The sequence below is a fragment of the Bos taurus genome, chromosome 4 (genome assembly GCF_002263795.3).
Source record: "Bos taurus isolate L1 Dominette 01449 registration number 42190680 breed Hereford chromosome 4, ARS-UCD2.0, whole genome shotgun sequence".
Lineage (NCBI taxonomy): Eukaryota > Metazoa > Chordata > Mammalia > Artiodactyla > Bovidae > Bos > Bos taurus.
The window spans coordinates 19,180,146-19,203,934 of record NC_037331.1 but is presented as its reverse complement, the minus strand read 5'-3'; the positions used below and the strand labels follow the sequence as shown (position 1 = coordinate 19,203,934).

At 33.8% G+C, this 23,789-nt stretch overlaps 1 protein-coding gene across 10 annotated transcripts in view; it reads right to left on the bottom strand.

Annotated features, from left to right (window-relative positions):
• Positions 1–23,789, bottom strand: part of PHF14 (PHD finger protein 14) — a 199,081-nt gene that overhangs the window by 60,805 nt on the left and 114,487 nt on the right. For 2 of the 10 annotated variants that reach the window (XR_234227.5, XR_009494173.1), the window contains exons 17-18: positions 5,931–6,136; positions 1,971–1,995 (exon numbers count right to left, since the gene is read on the bottom strand). The exons of 6 other annotated variants lie outside the window; for them this stretch is intronic. Coding sequence is in view for 1 of the 4 variants with exons in the window: in XM_005205232.5 (XP_005205289.1) it covers positions 7,068–7,080 (13 nt within the window). In the remaining 3 variants the exon portion in view is untranslated. Of the gene's footprint in view, positions 1–1,970; positions 1,996–5,930; positions 6,137–6,332; positions 7,081–23,789 lie in introns of those variants that run through there. 2 more of the 10 variants (XR_234226.5, XM_005205232.5) reach the window with 2 other exon arrangements.

Here is a 23,789-nt window from a genome sequence, read left to right as displayed (position 1 = left end):
AAGCAAGTTTAGATTGCCAATAATCTAGGCTTTTGATAGTGAAGAGTTATAATATTAATGTTTTCCTAGTTCATATTAAATTACAACCTAACTACTGTATCTTTACAAGTCCATGCCATAGTAAACTTGCAAATTATGACTTCTACTGTACAACTAGAATCAAACACTATATGAATATAGAGGTAAATCATAATTCATTACCTTTTACCTTCATGGTATATGAATATAAAGATGCGTATATACACAGATATTTCAATCTAATAATTGCTTCCCGGGTGGCTCAGACGGTAAAGCGTCCACCTGCAATGTGGGAGACATGGGCTTGATCCCTGGGTCGGGAAGATCCCTGGGAGAAGGAAATGGCAACCCATTCCAGTACTCTTGCCTGGAAAATTCTATGGACTGAGGAGCCTGGTAGGCTACAGTCCATGGGGTAGCAAAGAGTCGGACACGACTGAGCAACTTCACTTTCAGTTTCTTTCTTTCAATCTAATAAATTAAGAACAAGTTTGTGACACTGAAGTAGTTCAGATTTGTAGCTGATTTCAATTAACTGTAAACTCAAGCTATCTTTCAGCTCAATAAAAAATGCAAAAGGAAAAGATTTTATATGTTAGATTTGTTAGAAGATAATATTGAGTAGATGCTATTTGGAAATGACCCAATCCTTACTGACTCCTTCATTAATTATACTTTTTAGAATGACTTAGTTTACATATAGAACACATGTATTAGTGTTGGGTTCAAGAGGAAAGGAGGAACTTACTTGTTAGAATCAGGGAGTGATATAGGAATTCTCTGAAGTTATAGCTCACTCACTAGTAAATAAAAACTGCAATTCCAAGACTAAGTATTAATAGCAAAAAGCAGCAGTTAATACACTTAGGAACTGCCAAAATCCAGGAGAGGCAAACAGAAAAAGAAAACCCAAATCTTGAAATCATAACTATTACTAAATAAGTATAAGTGCTTTCTAAAAATGACTAAAATTATTTCCATGTAGAAAAAAATATATTTGTTCTATACTAAACTATTTAATTGAAAATATCTATAGCTTCATGTGGTGGTAACAAAAATATCCTGAGTGATACAAGTGAACTCCAGTAGAATTTGCAAGAATTACTTCACTATAAACTAATGTAAGAGATACCATTAAGAATCCTAGAAATCAAAGAACAGTTTAGATGGTAAAAATAGTGCATTACTTATTTCGCGCGCACACATACCACTTTTTTAACTTTGGCAAATTTTGTCAGCCAACAAATTATGGCTTAGGTTACAAATTTAGATCATTTTAAAAACTCAAAAATCAGAAACTCGTAAGGATCTGTGATCATTCCGCTACCAAAAAACTGAAACAGTTGAAGTAATTACTGATTCAATTATTATGACTGCTACATCTAATTCTGACATATACTTGGAAATATATAACTGCAACACATAATATGGAACATATTTATCAAAATAATAAATACTGTGAAAAAAGCAGTCATTGACCCACAAAAGCATACTGATATAACACAATATACTTTATTAAATAACACAAATGTCTATGCTAAAAAAACAGACTATTATACCAATGGCACATATATTAAATGCAAAGACAATGTCTTAAAATAGCAAAAGATAATATAAAACTAATGTATAAAGAAACACAAAGTTTTTTTTAATAAAATGCAAACTGGATACCTAAAGAGTATCCTCGAAACATCTAATAAACTTGTACACATTAACATATTATAGGACATTCTAAAATTACAATTTTAAGTGAGATAAAATAAATCCCATTTATAATAAAAGGAAACCTGATTAATTAGATTCTTACTAAATACAACTTTCTACTCATCAGATTTATAATGGATACAGATTTAAACAGTAAAGCAGCTATATGTATATAGTCTTTTACACATTCATCTAACAAAATACAGTGACCAAATAAACATAGTTCTATACGTATTTAAAATACTTACTTAGCATACGGTTAAGTATAGCACCCTAGACAAAGAAGAGGAAGAAAATGATTTATGTTCATATGTCCTGTGATCCATAGAAGCAATCAATCTTGTGTTTGTCTGATTACTGAGAATATGCATATAAGTAAAAAGAAACATTTCCATCTACACCTAAGAGACAGGCTAGTGTTCCAAAGGGTTTCTTAAACTCCCTTAATTTCCAATTGATAATTTTATTGGGAAAGTACACTAAGTAACTACTTTCAAAAACTAACCAAAATAAGTTAAGTGTACCTCCTATATATATATATATATAATTTATAGCTAGATGATCAGCTAAATTTCAGGAAGAACAGAAATCTACAACATGGGACTTGAAAAGTGATGTACATGTATTATAACTAGGATGATCCATAATCATAGCTATTTTTTATGTCAATGAACATTTGATTTAGATCCCTTTCAAGTCTATATGGAGTAAAACAAAACTGACTCTGAAAATGTACACTATTACACTGGTTCACTTAAAAAAAGGAACACACACAATTAAGTATCAAGAGAATTGTGGGTTGGATTTTCTTCCTTTTTCATCACTTCTATGTAAAAATTCTATATAAGAATGATCAAAAGAATTGTATTTGAATATAAGATTACTTACATAAAATCTTACTAGCAGTTAGAACACCTACACAAAGATATTAACCAGTAGTGATAGACTCTTTTATTGAACGGTGGCCAATTATTTCTTTTATTCATTTTAACAGATGGAGAAAATGCAGGTTTGTGTCCCATGAGTTAAATCACCTCTAAAATAATACAAGCTTGCACAAAATGATGCATTCTACCAATATTAGAATAACACTTAATATCAATAAAGGCAAAGGCAAACTTTATTCCTTTTTACAACCCTTTTAGTGCAAATAACCTATATGAGCATTTTCTAAATAATTAGAAAATGTCTATTATAACATATTACACATATAATGACTAATATGGAGTTCTTGAACATATTTTTATTAATGCTACTATAGATTTCCATCACATGCAATAATGAATGAATGAGTGGTAGGAAACACAAAAATATCCTTTACACATTAAGTATATTAATTGGAAAAAACATTTGGATAATTATTGAAATCCAAATTCATTTTTAATTTCTCTTAAATAATGGAGTTAATTCAGCTTGCTACATCTGCAGCAGCCACGTTATAAGATTAAAAGTGAAAGGAAAAAAATAAAACATGAAACAAAAGAATTCACATGAAAATGCACAATAAGGTCAAGTTCCTCTTCACAGCACAAGAGAACGATGAGACATTTTCATACCTGAAACACGTCTGCTTCGTTCTTTAATAAACTGATCTCCATCTGCTCATGCCCTTGGAAATCTTTCAGCAGTACAACCCGCTGTGCTCAAGTCCCGTATAACTTTGTATTTCTCTGCTCATAATTAACTAATTATTCTCTAATCAATAGTGTAGATCTTGATTTTACAACATAAATTAGGTAAATGACAGAATGGCTGGGGGTCAATCTCATTTTATTTACAAAGCCCAGCATGAGCATCCAACTTCATTGTATCTTATGTACCTGAACAGCAATGAATCTTATTAGCAGACCTACAGAAAGTCTTAAGACTGAGTACTGGGAGAAAGAGGCCTACATGTTTATTAAATTAAAAAAAAAAAAAAAAGTAGTATTTGCAAAGCATGTCCAGATCAGAAATATTTTAAATCACAATCCTTAGTGTTATGTAAACTGGCAAAGTGCTGACTCAGACAAGTAGGAAAAAATTTCTGCCTTCATATATCATGCAACTCTAAAGCTGAGTCTCTTAAACAAGTTTTAATTGTTGAAATGATTTCAGAAAACTTAAAGAAAAATTAATGATGTCAATATATCATTCTGCTGCAGAGTCCTTCTGAATTTCTTGAAAAGATTTTGGTGAAATATTAATAAAAATATTCCCATACTGAGAAACAAGTGAAACAGTGGTAAGTTTTGTCAAATAAAGAATATTAAGTATTTAAAAATAATGATCTCTTTAAGTGTATGGGAGAAGGCAATGGCACCCCACTCCAGTACTCTTGCCTGGAAAATCCCATGGAGAGAGGAGCCTGGTGGGCTACAGTCCATGGGGTCGCTAAGAGTCGGACACGACTGAGCGACTTCACTTTCACTTTTCACTTTCATGCATTGGAGGAGGAAATGGCAACCCACTCCAGTGTTCTTCCTGGAGAATCCCAGGGATGGGGGAGCCTGGTGGGCTGCAGTCCATGGGGTCGCTAAGAGTCGGACACAACTGAGTGACTTCACCTTCACTTTTAAGTGTATGATGTAAAAACAGGGAAATAGGATAGTGAGTGTGAATATTCTTATTATTTATCATCAATCTATTTTTACTATTAAAAACGTAAAATCAGATAAACAAACACATGAATAACGATATATAAATGATAAAAAAATTTCATTTACAAACTTAAAATGGATTAAGGTTAAGGCTAATCTCTGCTTTCATGTTAAACATAATCCTAATTTCAAATTTTAACAAAGTTACTATGGACAAAGGCTATGCGCCTTGATTCATTTCTGTGCCTAAAATACGGCTATCTCTGTAACAGGTATAAAATAAACACCTATTTAATTGAACTTATGTATAATAAAGAAGTTATACTGCATGTGTTGTAAATAGAATTACCACAATCCCTTTTACCTAGAAATAAATATTTTTGCAAATTTAAGGGCCTTTTAATGAGATTAAAGCCACATTCAATCAATCGATGTCAAGCACAACACCATGATTCTTTTAAAAAATATTATATACAAATGGTTGTCAAAGGATGTCCCTGGCCAGCAGCAGCATCATCACTTGGGAACTTGTTAGAAAAGCAAAATTTCTGGCCTCATCCCAGAGCCACTTATTCAGGAACTGCAGGGAGAAGGAGGAGGGAGTAAAATGTAGAGGACTAAAAGAAGACTGGTGGTATGTGAGCAGTCTGCTTTTAAACAAATTCTTCCTGTGATTCTGATACACTACAAAGTTTCAGAACCACTGCTATATACTGTCATGTTATTCTTCTTGTATCTCCGAGTTATTTATTTTACCCCTTGATATTTCAGTGTTTTCTTTCCTTTCCCTATTATGTGACAATGAACCATCATTCACTTGTTTGGCTGTTTTCTCTTATATATGTCTGTAAAATATGAACAGTTTAGTGTATATCCCCGTAAGTATACACTAATATCTCCTTTGAATAACAACTGGACCAATTTCAGAAAAGGGTTAATTCTGTTCCCTGGAAATATAAGAGTGTCTAGGAGATTATTAGGAAAAAGTGTTTTATTTGTGATCTATGACCAAGATTCTTAGGGCTAGCACCAAATATGGAACAGGATATCTACCACAGAAGTATTAAAGTAAGACAGAGAATGAAGACAGTATGTTATTACAAACAGAAAAAGGTGGAAAGGATTTTGATTGACAGTGACATCAAAAGCATAAGACTTAATTATTTTTTCAAAATGAAAAGTCTAAAATAAAATGACCACTGGTAATTTCTCATCATGTATCAAAGGAGGATCAGGTCCCAATGAATTAGCCATTTCTTTTTTAAGGAAATGGAAATCTGCCATTTTTCTTAAATTCAGCAACAGTAATCATTACCAACTTTTTCTTAAGATTATACAGCAATAAACAGTGAGTCCTTCTCCTAAGGAAAAAAAAAGCCTACTGGTTTTGCTACAGGTTATTAATATTTTTCCTCCAATGTTACAAGGTCTTTCAATAAGTTGATGATCTCAGTTTATACATATTTTATATACATTCTACTTTTACTACAGATCCAATAAATTATGGTTCCTTAGTATAACTATAGATTACTAGCATATAGCAACTTTATATTGACACTTGCTTTTGATTATCTGTAACATTTCCTACTCTATTTCTAACGTTTAAACTATTTTCAATTGCCACTATACCTGAAAAGATGTCCCAAACCACATCTATAAATCAGGTAATTCCATGAGACGTGTTGACAATTTACATGTAAATATGCATTTCAATTTCAGCAAAGAGTCTCTTCTAAATCAGTTCAAGATGAAGTGATGAAATATTCAACATATTTCTGTCGTTGACTTAAAACAGGATCATTAAAGCTTGAAGATCAAATTTTAATTCTGCAAACCTTTGGAAAGATACAGATGTTGATGAAGATCTTTCATTTGGCAGGTTGTATAGTCAATAAGCTTTGTATCTCTCTCCTTATTTTGTAACCTCATATTTATGGTTGAGAAAAGTAAAATTAAACCAAACAGAGAAAGTTTGTATTAAGTCAATGAAGACTCGGTAAGTTTGGTTACTAAAAATATCTAGAGATCAACACAGATATATCTTATTTATTTAAAATCTGAAGTTGTAAAAACTGCATGCTAATAATACTAGTGCTTTCACACTAGAACTAATGAGTCAAAACTAGAATGGCATATTCTTTCACAAGTTTTCATTTTTGCTGAATTATTATAAGTAAAAGTAACATTTAATATAGTCTACAGTTGTTTCCCAATGTAGCGTTTCATATATGAATATGTGTATTAGCTGGATGAAACAGAACAGCAGACTAGTGGAATGCATTGTCTTTCTTATTTGTTACTTGATTTGTTCAACAACAATGAGTAGCACATTGCATGTAAGTCCGGCTTCCACAACTCTTTAGTAAGTCCAAACACTATATCATTTGCCAAAGAAGCAAGAGGGGAAGACATTACTTAATGGACAATTCTGACAAGACATTATCTAGTATTTTTCAACAATGTACATATCAAATGTTTCTGATTAAAAAAAAAGTTAAAGAAGGGAAAAAAAAAGAGAAAAAAAAAATCCATAGAGGCAAATTAACTGCCTTGTCAGTCCAAGTAACAAACCAATCAATTACATTCTATTCAAACCTGACAAGCAAAGGCAACTTTTTGCAGTGGTAAGCTTATGGGAAGGACAAGATAGCTGTTCTCCTTTACTTTATGTACTCTATTGAGAGGGTTATCCACATTTAAAAAATCACACTTATAAAAGAGGTTTCCAGGATTGCCTCCGAGGATGAGCTGTGGCAGAGTTGGGTCTCATGAAGGGTATCTACACAGTAAAGTGATAAGAAAAGAACATTAACATTTAAAGATCACAGCAGATCTGCACTATGTCTTATGAAACACACTAAAAATAACCATGGTAGATTCAAATAACACATGATCTGGTTCAAACAGACAGATGCCCTGAATCTAAATGCCATGATCTTGCAAAGGTTTTTACTAGTTAAACTGGAACTATTCTATCATTAGAAACACTGAGTAGCCTCTTGCATTACTCTTATTGCTTTTAGTTGTCAAAATAAACCTTACTAAACAAAAAGAGAAAGCATAAAAATGATGAGGGGCTTGCATTTATACAAGCAAATATGTAGTTCAATCAACAAATGTTTTAAAAATAGCAGTTTGCTATCTTCTCATCAAATATAGCAATTTAATAATGTTTGAGAAAGCATGCAACTATGCTAAAACCAAGTACACGTAATCAGTACAGTACAGGACTGGTTCTACTCAAGTAGAGAGTCTCAGGGAGGAAATTTTCAGATTCTTACTCCCTGGGCCTCCACTGCCTTCTTTTATTAAAGACTATATTGGAAATGCTTTGTTACAATTATGAAAAGTATATCCCTAACTAGCTATTTGAGTAGATCTGTGCAACAAGTGACACAATACATGTCATTGTAAAGACCTGGTCATTGATTATAAATACACTAATTTTGACCAAATTTTTGAAAGTCATTCATTTGTATTTATTTTCAAAACTTTCATCAATGTTTCTTGTATTTATTTCCCTATCAATAAACTTTCTGAGTGATTTTAGATGCCTAGCAATTTGAGGTAACTTTTTTGATTGTGGTAAACAAAATTTTATCATTCTCTTCAGATATTTACATCTGTGTATGTGAGGTGAAATTGCCAACTAGTCACAAATCACAGAAAAAGTTCATTTCAATATTTATTAGAGAGATGTGTTTAATGCTTCTAAGTTCTACTGAGAAAAAGAAAGTGAAAAGTGGCACAATCACAGACAAAGTGCTACTGAAGAACTCCCATGCCAAACTGAATACTTCCAAAGCAAGGAAAAACAAAATTGTACAAGAAAAAAAGAATATAACATGAAACATAGTTTTCAGAGAAATATACTTATCAACATATGAGAAGTAAACAGAATGAACAGAAGTCCCTCACTGAATAACAAGGAAACAGACAGGAAGAGCTGAATTCCCTTGTTGAATAGTCACATGTGCTAACTTTTCTCAGCATTTCAGTCTGCAAGTGATGAGCTTTAAGCACATTCTAAACCTGTTATTCTGAGAAACGCTTTGTCAGCAGGTTAAGCACTACTAGATAAGCATAATGCAAGAGGAAGCAACCACATCATTTATCACAGAAGCACATTTAACTTGAACCTACATGTAAATACAATGGAGACTAGCAGACAACCCAAAGATGTATTTGTATTCGACACTGATAGGAATTTGAGTATAGAAACACTAGATACCATAAACATCTGCTTTAAATTCTAATTAAACTAGATTTAACTTTGAAAACACTAAAAAGCTATCACTAATATTCTTCCATTCTAAGACTTCACTTAATTTCCAGAATAAGCAATATGACTTATCCTGTGTGCTACCTTCCTAGGACAGAAGACTACTATATGGTCTTTTATATCAGAGGTTAAGCCTTGACTTTGTATTTATTCCATGTGCTTCTAATAAGTTTACTTACAAATTAATGTAGGAAAAAAGGGAATTAAATATTTTCAAAGGGCTTCCCTGAGGCAAGCTTCTTGTATAGTTGGAATTGCTGACCAAGAAGAAACATCTACTTTTGCCCCAATGAAGGCAAATACGCTAAAGAAGCATTTGTCTGGTCTGCAGGATGCCTAACGATTAGAGCATTCGCAACACATTCAAGACTGCCTAAACTCCAAACTGAATTCTACTACTTCCTGTTCTACCTATTGTGTGGTCTTGAACAAGTTAAAACTTCTCAGTTTCCTCAGTCATAAACTAGGGGGTAAAATGAATATCTGTCTAATTTGGAGTTGCCTTGAGGATTACATGAGATCAACTATGGAAAACACTAGCACATTGGCCCTTAATAAATACTCTATAAACTAATATAAAACTAAACACTCAGCAACTAACATGAACAATATTAGATTTATCAAACACTACAGTAGTATGTGTATTGGAAAGGAAGAAACTATATTCTAATAACAATTTATATAACACAGTTTCAATATATCTTTGGAATAGTTATCTAATCTCCAAAATGGAGATGTCCACACCTCATACGACTGCTGTTAAAAACTGAATGAGATAATACATTCAGAGAGCAGAGAAGAGGATCTGGGATACAGGAAGCATTATTTTAACACTAGCATTATTTTGATCTCTAGTTCATAAAGACTTTAAGGGTTCAATTATTAATAAAATGTTAAAATATGATTTTCTTATATTTTATTATCTAGACTTCAAAATCCATCAACTCCAACATTCATATCCTATCTACAAATTCTAATTCCAATTACTATGTCTATTCCATATGTCCAAAACTATACAAATCTATACAAACACCACAAATCAAAACCTTGTTACAGGAGAACAGATAAAACGGGATGTTTGATTTAAAAAAAGAAAAAGAAAAATCAGAAAACAATATTGTTGGTTTCTAACACTAGAAGTTAGATAATGTTTGTTTTATATGATTCTAATGATTGAAATTGTCTAGAAGAGATACCTTAGCTGACTTGGAGAAGGAAACTGCCAGTGATCAGAGCAGCCTCTAGAGGGAATGGGTGACTCACACACTTCTTTCCTGGCAGGGGCTCTTTGCCTGTTACTTAAGTAGTGATACTGAGCAGATGACTCAAGTGCCAAATTGACAGTGAGATCCTTTTCAGAACTGTATAGGATTTGTTTTGAAATTACTATGAGTTACAAAATCTGAGAAAACATGAGGCTGAGACCTTCATTTTATAGATGAGAAAATGACTATAATGGTAACGTAATTCAAGGTCATTCATCTAACCAGTAGCAGAGCTGTGGGTGTAATACCAGTCTTTCTAAATAACTGAGTAACCCCTTTGATGTATAAGTTAACAATATTAACACATTGCAATAAATAATGAGTATAAAATTACAAAAAATAAATTTTACTGAAAAATAAATGCGTGAAGTGAGAAATATTTCACTGCTATATATGATAAAAATTATAACATTTACTACTCTAAAATTGCATACTCCAGAAATACCACACTTCACTATGTAATTAATGGTTACCATGTTCAGGCTTCTGTTTTTTTTTTACAATTTACTAGTCTATAATGCATTTATTTTAGAAAGAAAATTTAAAAATTCAAACACAGATAACAAAAATATTTATAAATCATACTAAGTTATTTGAAGGTTTAATGGTTTAATATAGATTTGAAAAATCAATGAATGTCATCATTGAATACTAAATGTGTGAGGCAAGTTAGCCACTCCACATGTCTAATCAAATCATCAAATCAGCTTAGTTATAAAGGAAAAAAAATATATGAATAAACATTTTCTTTTCAACCCAAATTTTATCAGAATACTATTCTAATAAGAAAGATTCGGTGGCAGCTGGTCTACCTGCATTATCCAATTACATATATTTTGAACATTAAACATCCCTTTCCCAATTTTTACTAACAGAAGAGCATTCTTAAAAAAAAACTTTCAAGTATAGCTTCCTTCACAAGACTCAGTTTATCTTTGAATTTCCTCCTTAAAATCCAATCTCTTCGTGATGTATTATACAGCATCAGTTTGGTTCTAAAGACATTAACTTAAACCACTGTTTTTTATAAAGCTAGGTCTAAGGCACAAAGGCAATATCCTTAGTGTTAGGGATGACTAAGTAACTCCCAAGAACAGTAGTATAAAGCATTCAATTTTAAATTTTAGACCCTTTTACCCTAAATGATTCAGCAAATATTCAAGACAACCTTGGAGTGGTGCTATTCGGAAAACAAAGAACAGCTGGGTTCAGGAGAAAATGAAGAAGCAGGAGAACATGTGGCCTGCTCAGACAGGGAGGATTCTGGTGGACTTCCTTTAGTGACTGGAGTTCAGGTTTAGGTCATTTAATTAGGCAAGGAATAAACCAGAAACTTGGAGGAATCAACATATATTAGAGCTAAAGAATGCAGTTATACCAGTTTTACTAGCAATAAAAAAAAGTGGACAGCCAAGGCAAACAGATTGGAATCCAAGGAGGCCTCACTGGAACTGAGAAACACGGCCAGGGAAAAAGAGGAAACAATGAAGAAGCTCAAGTGTACAGAATAACATAGTAGAGAACAGTGTAGACATCGTAAGTCAGCCAAAAAAATGGGAAAGGAAAGAAAAGGGAGAGTTTGGTTTAATACACCCCTTTCTTCCTTGCCTCCTCATTTTTGGCTAATTATCTGCTGTAAACACTGGTGTGGAGTTATGTCCCCTGCATGTACTGAATCCTTTCCATTTATTTGTCCATCAGTCTAAGTTCGAGGCCCCCAAACTGGTCATTCATCACACAGGCCACCACAATATCAACCTCATAAAAGTACTATTCTCCCTGTTATCTCTGACCTTCAGTGAATCCCCATTGTGTGTACTTAAGTGCTTAGTCGCCTCAGTAGTGTCTGACTCTTTTGGACCCCATGGGGTGCTCCCCACCAGGCTCCTCTGTCCATGGGATTCTCCAGCAAGAATACTGGAGTGAGTTGCCATGCCCTCCTCCAGGGGATCTTCCCAACCCAGGGACCAAACCCACATCTCTTACGTCTCTTGCATGGGCAGGCAGCTTCTTTACCCTACTCTCCAAGTCTTTAGCATGAATCCAGGCCCCAATCTACCTTCAATCTACATCACAAATGACTCAAAGGATCCCACTTTATGTCTTTCAGTTCAGTTCAGTTGCATCTGACTCTTTGCGACCCATGGACTGTGGCATGCCAGGCCTCGCTGTCCATCACCAACTCCCTGAGTTTACTCAAACTCATGTCCATCGAGTAGGTGATGCCATCCAACCATCTCATCCTCTGTCATCCCCTTCTCCTCCCACCTCCAATCTTTACCAGCATCACAGTCTTTTCAAATGAGTCTGTTCTTCATATCAGGTGGCCAAAGTATTGGAGTTTCAGCTTCAACATGAGTCCTTCCAATGAACACTCAGGACTGATTTCCTTCAGGATGGACTAGGTGGATCTCCTTGGACTCTCAAGAGTCTTCTCCAACACCACAGTTCAAAATCATCAATCCTTCGGTGCTCAGCTTTCATGCACTGGAGAAGGAAATGGCAACCCACTCCAGTGTTCTTGCCTGGAGAATCCCAGGGATGGGGGAGCCTGGTGGGCTGCCATCTATGGGGTCACACAGCGTCGGACACGACTGCAGCGACTTAGCAGTAGCTTTCTTTAGAGTCCAACTCTCACATCCATACATGACTACTGGAAAAAACCACAGCTTTGGCTAGATGGACCTTTGTTGGCAAAGATCTTTTTAATATGCTGTCTAGGTTGGTCATGGCAACCCACTCCAGTACTCATGCCTGGAAAATTCCATGGATGGAGAAGCCTGGTGGGCTACAGTCCATGGGGTCGCAAAGAGTCAGACATGACTGAGTGACTTCATTTTCACTAGGTTGGTCGTAACTTTCTTCCAAGGAGTAAGCGTCTTTTAATTTCATGGCTGCAATCACCATCTGCAGTGATTTTGGAGCCCCTCAAAATAAAGTCTGCCACTGTTTCTACTGTTTCCCCATCTATTTGCCATGAAGTGCTAGGACCAGATGCCATGATCTTAGTTTTCTGAACGTTGAGTTTTATGCCAACTTTTTCACTCTCCTCTTTCACTTTCATCAAGAGGCTCTTTGGTTCTTCTTTGCTTTCTGCCATAAGTGTGGTGTCATCTGTGTATCTGCAGTTATTGATATTTCTCCTGCCAATCTTGATTCCAACTTGTGCTTCATCCAGTCCAGCATTTCTCATGATGTGCTCTATGTCTTTAATCATATTCATTCTCTTCAAGGATCTGGTACCTCTTATCACAATCTTCTGAAACCTACTCATACTTCAAGATCCAAGTCAAATGTCACCTTCATTTATATGGAAATTTCTCCCTCATCCTTTTACAAACATCCCCATTCCCATATAAAGTCTTATGCCTTTATATATCTTCCAAATGACAATTTGATGAATAAATAAATGGATTTTAATTTCCTTAATATTAAATAGTTTAGAAAATGAATTTGATGAGACTAAACATAAGAATCTTATTATTAAAAGAACTGGAGGGAAATAGATCCCATAATTTCTTTACAAATGAAAGCTTCAAAAGCACAAATCAAAAAATTTTTTTGGTCAGAGTGCTTAATATACTCACTATAAGAAACTCAACTTTCCTTTTTAAATGATCTACATTTAAAGGCCACGTCACAACAAGGCAATTTTTAAAATTCTTTAATTATTGACTCAAATGAGTAACTGACAAACGAAATGGGTCTGGAAGATTTCAGTCACTTAAAAAGCAAGTTACTGACATGTAATTTCTCTTGGATGTGACTGAATCCCATTGATTTAGTCTTTCCTAGGCCTATTTTTCTTGTGTAGCAGGGCCTGTGTCCATCTGATTTACTAAGCATCTACGGAAACGACCTAACAAGTTTTATTCAAGCAGAATTCTTCCTCCACTTGCTATTATCTGGAGAGAACACACTTAAAAAGTTACTTTCATGTAGTTCAGTCTATCAATTCTCACAGTATTCAACTGGCTAGATCACACTTAGGACACTTAAGATCATGGGCTTCATGTATTATCTATGTACTGAAAAATGACACACACACACACACATACACACACAGAATGCATGAACAATTTTATACTAAAGTTAAGTCATAATCACTTTTTTAATAGTATAGTTAGAAGGTAATAATTACCTTCACTTTTCTCAAACTTGCCAAAGTATTTTAGGAAAACAGACAAACATTAAGTACCTCATTAAAAATTGTTTGTGGAGTTCTTATATTCAACTTTTAAAGAAACCATGGAATATTCAGATAAGGGTCAAAGGAAAGTCATAAGGAATTATATAACTGATACAGTATATCTGAGAGAAAGGCTGAGGAAACGAGTTATTCACTTTTTTTTTTTCCTAAAATTTTCACTTTAATTCACCAAAGAATTAAAATAACAGTATAATAAAACAAACTTTGATTAAATAACAACATGCCCTTGCCTAACATAAATTAAATATCAAAACAAGCAATTTGGGCAAATGCAAGTAGGTACTGAACCCAGTGGTTCAATCTTAGGTAAAGAATTCCCCTGACAAGCAGGAGATGCAGGTTTGATCCCTGAGTTGGGAAGAGACCCTGGAGAAGGAAATGGCAACCCACTCCAATATTCTTGCTAAGAAATCCCACTGTTTTTAGAAACAGGTAATAAACTCTGGAATTGACAGTTTAATTTTCAGATAATTATAATACATGTAAGGGAACAAAGAGCACAAGAAATTTTTCTCTGTCTCTTTAATATGCTGGGCTTTAAAGGAAAAAAATCCAATTTAACAGTAAACGAATCTTTTGAACACTTATTGTGTTCTAGTTTCTAACTCTGCTGCTGCTGCTGCTAAGTCACTTCAGTCGTGTCAGACTCTGTGCAACCCCATAGACAGCAGCCTACCAGGCTTCCCCGTCCCTGGGATTCTCCAGGCAAGAACACTGGAGTGGGTTGCCATTTCCTTCTCCAATGCATGAAAGTGAAAAGTGAAAGTGAAGTCGCTCAGTCGTATCCGACTGTAGCGAACCCCATGGACTGCAGCCCACTAGGCTCCTCCGCCCATGGGGTTTTCCAGGCAAGAGTACTGGAGTGGGGTGCCACTGCCTTCTCCGTTCTAACTCTAGATCTACTAACTAATAAAGTTAATGTATACCGAAATTGTAATTGATAAAAATAAAAACTCAAGAAGAAAACAATCTAATTGCAAATCAAACTCTCTGGTTTTTTGTTTGGTTTTTTTTTGGCCAAGCTGCATGGCTTGCAGGATTTTAGTTTCCTGACCAAGGATTAAACCTGGGCCAAAGCCAGGAAAGCACCAAGTGCTAATCACTGGACTGCCAGGGAATTTCCCAAACTTTAATTCTAAGAGTACTACAGGGTAAGCAATGAGGTGTAAAGGAAGCAATGTTATGCATATTTCATGCACATATGTGCTTATATTTATTTATATAGAAAGTTATTACTTACCAGTTAAAAAAAAAAAGAGGTTTAATTAGACTTAAAAGTTTGCCCACTGATAACATGTCTATCTGATATTAATAAATCACACATAGTTACCAAAAATTGTTTTCAGGGATTTCTATGATGGCTAAACAAACATCAGAACAAGAAGATCTAAGAAGTTTTCAAAGTGAGCAATTTTATATATGGGACATAACACTTCTTTTATAATGGGTGCCGAATTTAAAAAGATGTGACTGCGAAGATTAAAGCTCAAGAAATGTATGAAGAATTAAACTTTTTGTACCATTTACATTCAAGTGACCAGACTAAATCAATAAAATGTCATAAAATAAAGTAGCTATTGTCACAAAAGGGAAATATGGAAACTCAACGATGTACAGTGACACAACACTGCAAAAGATTTATTTCCAGTAAGTACTTAAACAATGAAAAGATCTGTGCAGTTAATCCAGATGGAGTTATATTCTCCAAAATTAAAATGAACCTAAAATGATCAACAGTCCAGATACTAGAATAAAAGTGTTAAAAAGTATAAACATTTTATTAAAACTAATAATATTATTTGTAGGGCATGTAAAAACACAACTGTGCACTATCATAGTGTCTTTATAAAGAGTAGGATTATTATAAGAAGTTAATAACAGAACCTGTAGAAACAGTGTGATAATGAACACTGAAGAAGTCTGGGTCCTAAGCCTAACTCACACTAACCAAATGATCTTTTAAAAGCTGTCTGTCCAAATAATCACAAAAAGATTACAGTATGCCAAGTTTTATTCTGGCACTTGAGATAAAAGTATAACTCTTTCATTAAATTCACAGTCTGATGGAGGGTCAAGACTCTATACAGGAGAGATTTAATACAAAGTAACAAGCATTATTAGCATGTAGGCCTGCAATAAACGGTCAATAAAACATATAGGCAGACAGACTATCTTTGCTTGATTAGTAGGAGAGAGCAGGCTAAGGAAAGGATTAACAAGAGAAAACACTAACAAGATTAAAGCAAGTGTTACAAGGTAGAAGGAATTTATCAGGGAGAGAATATGTGGAATAAAATTTGAAGAAGTACAGCGGAGATTTTTAAAAGAGTATATCAGAAAAACGTTTTGCTGGCATTTGGCTATACTAATCAGAAATTAAGTGGAGAGTCTGGCTAGAATTAAAAATTTGGGAGTATTCTGAATTAAAAGAAAGAAGACATCAAAGATGAGATCACCAAGGACTGTGTAGAATGGAAAAAAAAAAAAGAAACTTGGACAGAGGTTTAGGAAGAGCAACAAGTGCAAAGGTAGAGATGTCCACAAAAGGACTATCTAGAGAGACGGACATGAACTTGGGCAAACTGCAGGAGATGGTGAGTGACAGGGAGGCCTGGCGTGCTGCAGTCCATGGGGCTGCAAAGAGTCAGACATAACTCAGCGACTGAACAACAGCAACAATCCAGAGAGACAGAATATCTAAGAGAATGCCATGAATTGAAAGCTAAAGGGAAGGAATCAACTGAGAAATTGAAGATAATTACAGAAGAGTAGGAAATAATCAGAGTCATGACGATTGGGATCCAGGGGGCACTGGTAGACATGATAGTTTCAGAAGGAAAAGGGAACACCTCTTCTACTAAACTGTTATGAAAAGAGAGCAAAGGGTGGTGGAAGACAGAAGCCTATGGATGTAAGTAAGTTATAGCTTCCGTGTCAGAAAGTTTAGGGACTTTTGTCTGATGGTTTCTGTTTTGTATGTGAAGCAGGAGACAAGGTCATTTGATGAATATGAAGGAAGAGAAAAGATGATGAGATAAGGAGCATGAGAATAATGGACACAGGCGCTCTCAGAACTGAAAGTTCAAGCTGACCAGGAAAATATGGAAGGACTGCCAGATAACACTGAGGACCTGATTTATAATAATCAGGTATGTTAAAAAAATATACATATGAACCAATTAGTGAATTATTTATATCCTAGTAGACATATACTTTCACTCTGTTTATAATTTTGTTTCTTAACTAACTAAAGTTAAAATGTGCACAAAAAACTTACTTGAGCCACTTTTAGTATCTTCTTTGAGGAAGAATTTTTATATTTATTATATTTCACTTAAATATGTTTTCCCTAGAATTAGCAGTTTCTCAGTAAAAGTTTGCACAAGATTTTTATTGGCTTAGGCCAACTAATCATAGTCATGTTTTTTTTTAATATTTAATTAGCCTTTTGTGTGTGTAGTCAATTAGGACTGTATTTTAAAGTGTAAGTAACTTAAAATTTTGTAAAAATTTTTTAATGTTTTACTCACAATCCTACCATACTAAAAAAAAATAGCATGCTTATTTCTTGCTCCCTTCCAATCTCTAGGTATCTGTTATGTAACAACTGAGGAGCATATACTTATATTCTAAAATACTTTTCTTCATTCCCATGTAATTATCTTGTAATCTACAAAAGATACATATTTTTTGTTCTACTAATTTGCTATACTTATCATTTCCCTCCCATACCATGTTTAAGCTGCTTTTATTCTGGGATTTGTATATTTTGAGTATGGATAATTTTACTACTATTACTATGGCTATAAATATTCTTTAAATACTTTTCTTTGAATATTTCCTTGTGATAAAATCCAAAGAGGAAGGTTATCATAAAACAAAGAGCACATATAAAGTTAGCACAACTGAAATAGGACAAAATTAAATTTTTCCTCACCTCAAAACAAAAAATGTAGAATTACATATAAAATATACAATATTTACAAATCAGACACTTTCAAATGTCTGAAAATAACAAATATTGTTATTCTTATTAATTGTCAGTGTTTGAATCACTTGACAATTTGTAAAACAGTTAAGTTAGAAAATAGACTATTGTGTGTATTCATTTGTGTGTGTGTGTAACCAATACAAATTCCTTTCTAAAGTTAATAACAATGATAATTTTACAAAGTTAAATGTTAATACTGAAGGAAACAAGCAGTATTCTACCAGAAGTTAAAACTTAAAGAATTATGTTCTACAAACAGTAATTACCCTGAATGACTTTAAAGATGTATATTTTATTTTTTTACTTTTGCTTTTGTTTCCATTCAACTTCCAGAAATCATCATAATTTTCCTAAATTATTTATAGTTGCTTTTTTCTTACCCAACACAGAAAAGAGTGCTAGAGCTAGTCTTATAAACGTAACTATGCACATCACACAGGCACACACAGACAAATGAAGATATTAACAGGAATGAAATAATCTAGAGATTAATTACCAAGTGAGGAAAGTAAAAAGGGCCAGAGAGGTAGCTCATAGGCATAATCCAAGTCAGCAAGAGCCACTGAAAGGATTAACTGCACGGGGAAAGACGCCTGGGACGCCAGTCACTGGAGCGAAACAAAGAACTATGTACTATACCCAAGTACCGATACAGAAACAGCAAACAAAACCAAAAAAAAATAAAAAGGAAAGAAAGAACCAGTGTCTTTTATTGCCATGGAATTACCCCAGGAAGCCAAATTAGAAATTCTCAAACTGTTACTAATTTTCTTTCAGATTAAAATGGAAAGAAAATCCAGACTGTTACAAATTACAAAATAAAGTACAGTTTTATTTCCTCTACTCTGACTAAAATTGTATTATGACCTAATCTGATTTAACTTAACTGACTCTGTATTGCCCAAGCAGTTAAAATTAGCAAAAATTAACAGTACACATATTTTCAGATTAAAGAAAATTCAGATGTCAATGAAGTAGGAACTATCCTTAGAAACACCAGAGGAATGTGAGGGTAGTAAAACTCATTTAAGAATTTAAAAGTATCTTAACTCATAGAACAATACAGCCATGAAGGAAAAAATGAATGGAATTACTATAAGTTACATTAAAGTATGACGAAAACTACCATCCCAATCTAAATAAGGTTTGAACATTTTGTATATAAAAATGACATTAACTAAGCCAAGTTCCCAGTAATATCTGATGAATATTACTCTTAAAATATTAAATATGAATGACTTTAATTAAAATCTATAGATTCTCTATTCTCTTCATCTATGTAAAGGGCATACTATGTGATAAGCATGGAGGGAGCCTGGGACTGGAATAATTAAAATTAACTTAAATATCAATATATGGTACTGGGAGATGGGAGGGAGGTTCAAGAGGGGTGGATATAAGTACACTTACAGCTGATTCATGTTGATGTATAGCAGAAACAAACACAATAATATAAAATAATTATCTTCCAGTTAAAATTAAATGAATTTTAAAATGATACAATTATTGAGGTTTTTTAATGTGCATAAGCCTTTTTCTGGAATTTTTATTCCTTTCTGTTGGTTGTTTTGTCTAGCCCTACACTAATAAAATAAAACCAACACAACATTGTAAAGCAATTATCTCCCAATTAAAAATTAAAAAATATTTTTTAAAGATATGGTACTTACACACTAAGAATCATGAATTGACCAAGACATACAGACTAAATATAAATGATTGAGAAGTCCTCATTCCAGAGAAAAACAGGAGATCATTTTAGATAAGAGCAAGTTAAAGTTGGGGCTTCCCTGGTGGCTCAGATGGTAAAGAATCTGCCTGCAATGTGGAAGACCTAGGTTTGATCCCTAGGTTGGGAAGATCCCTTGGAGAACGAAATGGCAATCCACTCCAATATTCTTGCCTGGAGAATCCCATGGACAGAGGAGCCTGGAAGGCTACAATCCATGAGGTCACAAAGAGTTGGACACGACTGAATGACTAATGTAACATAAATTAAAGGTGAAGCAAGATGGCATGAAACTAAGTGAAAGTTTTAGGAAGGAGAACTAGGTTATTCCAAACTGTGAATAACTGAAATGAAGACTAAAAAGACCGAGGTCAGGTGTGGAAGACCTTAGACCATGTTTTAGACTCTGGATTTACCTTGTAACAAACAAGAAGCTTCTGGACAAATTTAAGTACAACGTGAACAAATTCTTTAGACAACTAGATGGAGACTGGAGACATTCAAACTATTGATGGTGCTGGTTACTATAACAGACTAAGAGGGAGTTAATGAAGGCATATAACCTCTATTTCTATTAATTTAATCCTCACAGCAATTCTATGAGGTAGAAACAATTACTATTCTCAGTTTATAAATGAAGAAACTAAGGCACAGAGACCACTGCAGATGGTGACTGCAGCCATGGAATTAAAAGATGTCTGTGCCTTGGAAGAAAAGCTATGACCAACCTAGATAGCATATTAAAAAGCAGAGACATTACTTTGCCAACAAAGGTCGTCTAGTCAAGGCTATGGTTTTTCCAGTAGTCATGTATGGATGTGAGAGTTGGACTGTGAAGAAGGCTGAGCGCCGAAGAATTGATACTTTTGAACTGTGGTGTTGGAGAAGACTCTTGAGAGTCCCTTGGACAGAAAGGAGATCCAACCAGTCCATCCTAAAGGAAATCAGTCCTGAATATTGATTGGAAAGATTGAAGCTCCAAAACTTGGGCCACCTGATGCAAAAAACTGACTCATTAGAAAAGACTGATGCTGGGAAAGATTGAAGGCAGGAGAAGGGGATGACAGAGGATGAGATGGTTGGATGGCATCACTGACTCGATGGACATAAGTTTGAGCAAACTCTCGGAGATGGTGGAGGACACGGAAGTCTGGTGTGCTGCAGTCCATGGGGTTGCAAAGAGTTGGACACAACTGAGGGACTGAAATGAACTGAAGGCACAGAGATTATATAACTTACTCAGAGTCAAAACTAATAACTGTTGGCGGAGAATTTGAACCCAAATAATTTGGGCCCCAGACATAAGCATTTTAACCACTGTCCTGCCACTGATAGGAACTAGAGTAAAACACTGAAATAGGAAAAACAAAAGCTTTAAGAAGGAATGTTCGTCACCAATGTTATTAAATGCTGAAACAAGAAGAAAAATGAAGAGTACTTAGAAAATTAAAATGTCTTTGAATTTAGCAATTCAGAATTTATCAGTGACTTCTTCAATTAAAACTATAATTTTGCCTTTGTAATCAACCACCAAACACAAATTCAATTTCCTCAAGGTCCAATCACCAAACACTATTAATAAGGTCCAAAACATTATATAAAAAGTTACAAAATTGAAAAGAAGCTTTAAGGAGCTTGAAAATATGCATTCTCAATATTTAAAAAGTTACAAAATAGTCTCTGAAAACAAATTGTTTTTAAATCAAAAGAATTTGACATATACTAGTAAAGCAAACTAACATTTTATATTATGCTATACAAAAATATAAAATAAAACTATTTTTAAATGACATAGTATCTCTGCAGGTCTTTAAAAATATTTCAAGCAAAACTGCACATAGATCATCCAAAGGGCAAAGACAAATATATGCACTGCCTGACTAGGTAATGTATGAGATATTAGTTGGTTATGTCATAATAACACATATTGGTTTCTTCAGACATAAATATCATAACATATACAAAGTAAAACTTGTTTTGCCAAAAGTATCATTAGCAAGCGAAACACACACACACAAAATACCTGAAAGAAAAGGCCTGTAATCTACACTAAAAATATGTGATAAACTCATCTTTAAAAAAAGAGAAAATATCTCAATAAGGAGGCACAGGATATGGAAAGAAAACACATGGATGAGAAAATCCAGATGGCTAATCAATATATGAATAAATAACTCAACAACACAGTCACAAAATAAAATAAAACTGTCAATTTCTATCAACCAAATTGTAAAAAACTTACACAATAACATCCTCAAACAATTATGTATATTGGGAAAGATACAATAATATATATTAAAATGTAATACATACATACAGTTTGGTCTAGCAAACTCAATTTGAGATAGAAATCAAAAAAAACATGAATTTCCATTTATAGATAAGTATTAATAAATTATGGTTTATTTTATTATATTATTTTATTGCTATTTAAAAGACTGGTTTAGTTCTATATTTACTGAAAAAGTCCACTATGTGTTTTCAAGTTTAAAAAAAAAAAGGGACATTTCAGAGTAAAGCCTACAATAGCTTTAAAAGGGAGAGAGGGAGGAAGCCAGCCAATAAGCCCTGAATATTGGGGCATATTTCGTTTGCACTTAGAAGAAAGAAGTATGGCTGATTATACACCAATTGACTATGTCTGTTACCTCAAATGGAAAGGGTTTTGAGGAAACAAAGTGAAAATAACATTTCTTTGTACACTTATTAAGCAATTAAAAACAACATATATTGCATTAATACTTAAAAAACAATCTGTTAACAAATATGCTCTAATCCAGTATGCCAGTATCTCCAAAATAAAAGGCTATCTATATATGCCAAACATTTATTATACTGATGTTTTTTGTTTTTCCCAGAATTGTATGTATATGTATGTATAATGTATGTATACAGTTTCTTCATGAACATGTTTAAATTTTGTAACTATTTTTAACTACAATGTTAGAAAATATTATGGTAATAGTTATGCAAAATAGCACATTATAAAGTATCTTTTTTTTTTTAATCTTACTTTTATGTAATGTTACAATCCCCCAATCATAAATTGTGGTATTTTAGGTCAAATAATTCTGCCCAGAACTCTGCCACAAAAGGACTTCCCATCTTCTTGAGAATGCTCACAAAGCATCTCTTCTCTTCTGGAAAGCCTTGCTCTATTTTTCCCTACTTGCTTAAACCTACCCATTCTTTTACAAATCCATTGGCTTTACTGGCTACCACTGTTTCTTTTTTTTACAATTATCTTATTGGGTAATCCTATACTACCAGTTCCTATTATCTGAGAATTTTCAGAAAACTGATTACTTCTACATAAGAAATTTCTGTGGCTTTCCAGTCATAATGATGGAGAGTTGGCAGGAAGAAAGGAGGAAGGAAGAGGGGAAAGTGAAGGAGGGTAAGAGGGAGGGAAAAAAGAAAAAAAGGAAGGAAGAAAGTGAAAAAAAAAAAGGAAAGCAAAAGAAAGGTACTTGTTCAGTAAGGCATACTTTAATTATATCACTAACAAACGCCAAATCATTTTTAGTTGAAAGGATAGGGATTTATATCCACACTGCATATTATTCTAATTAGTTCTTTTGATCTATATAATCATCTGAAGACAAAGAACTGTTGAACTCAATGTAAATCCTCCCATTCTGAGACATTTGCAAGAAAGAGCAGCAGAATTAAAGTCCGTCAGGCAACTAAATACAATCGACAATAGAGTTCATAAAGAGTGATGGTCTCATATTAAAGCCAGCTGGGAAAACGGGCAGATTGAGAAATTTCAAGTTAAATTTCCATTTCTTTAGTTGAAATTGCACCTTTTATGAATATTCCTATTATCCCGGGGATTCAGGGGAACCAAAGTAGTGTTTAGTCAAATACTATCTGATGTATCTTTTTTCAAAAGTGAGCTATTAAGAGATATATATGTGCAAAATACACTTCCAAGGTTTTCGGTTTTGTTTTTTAAATTATTGTGTGATGGGGCCCATATCCAGGCACTCCATATCAACTCTAAAACAG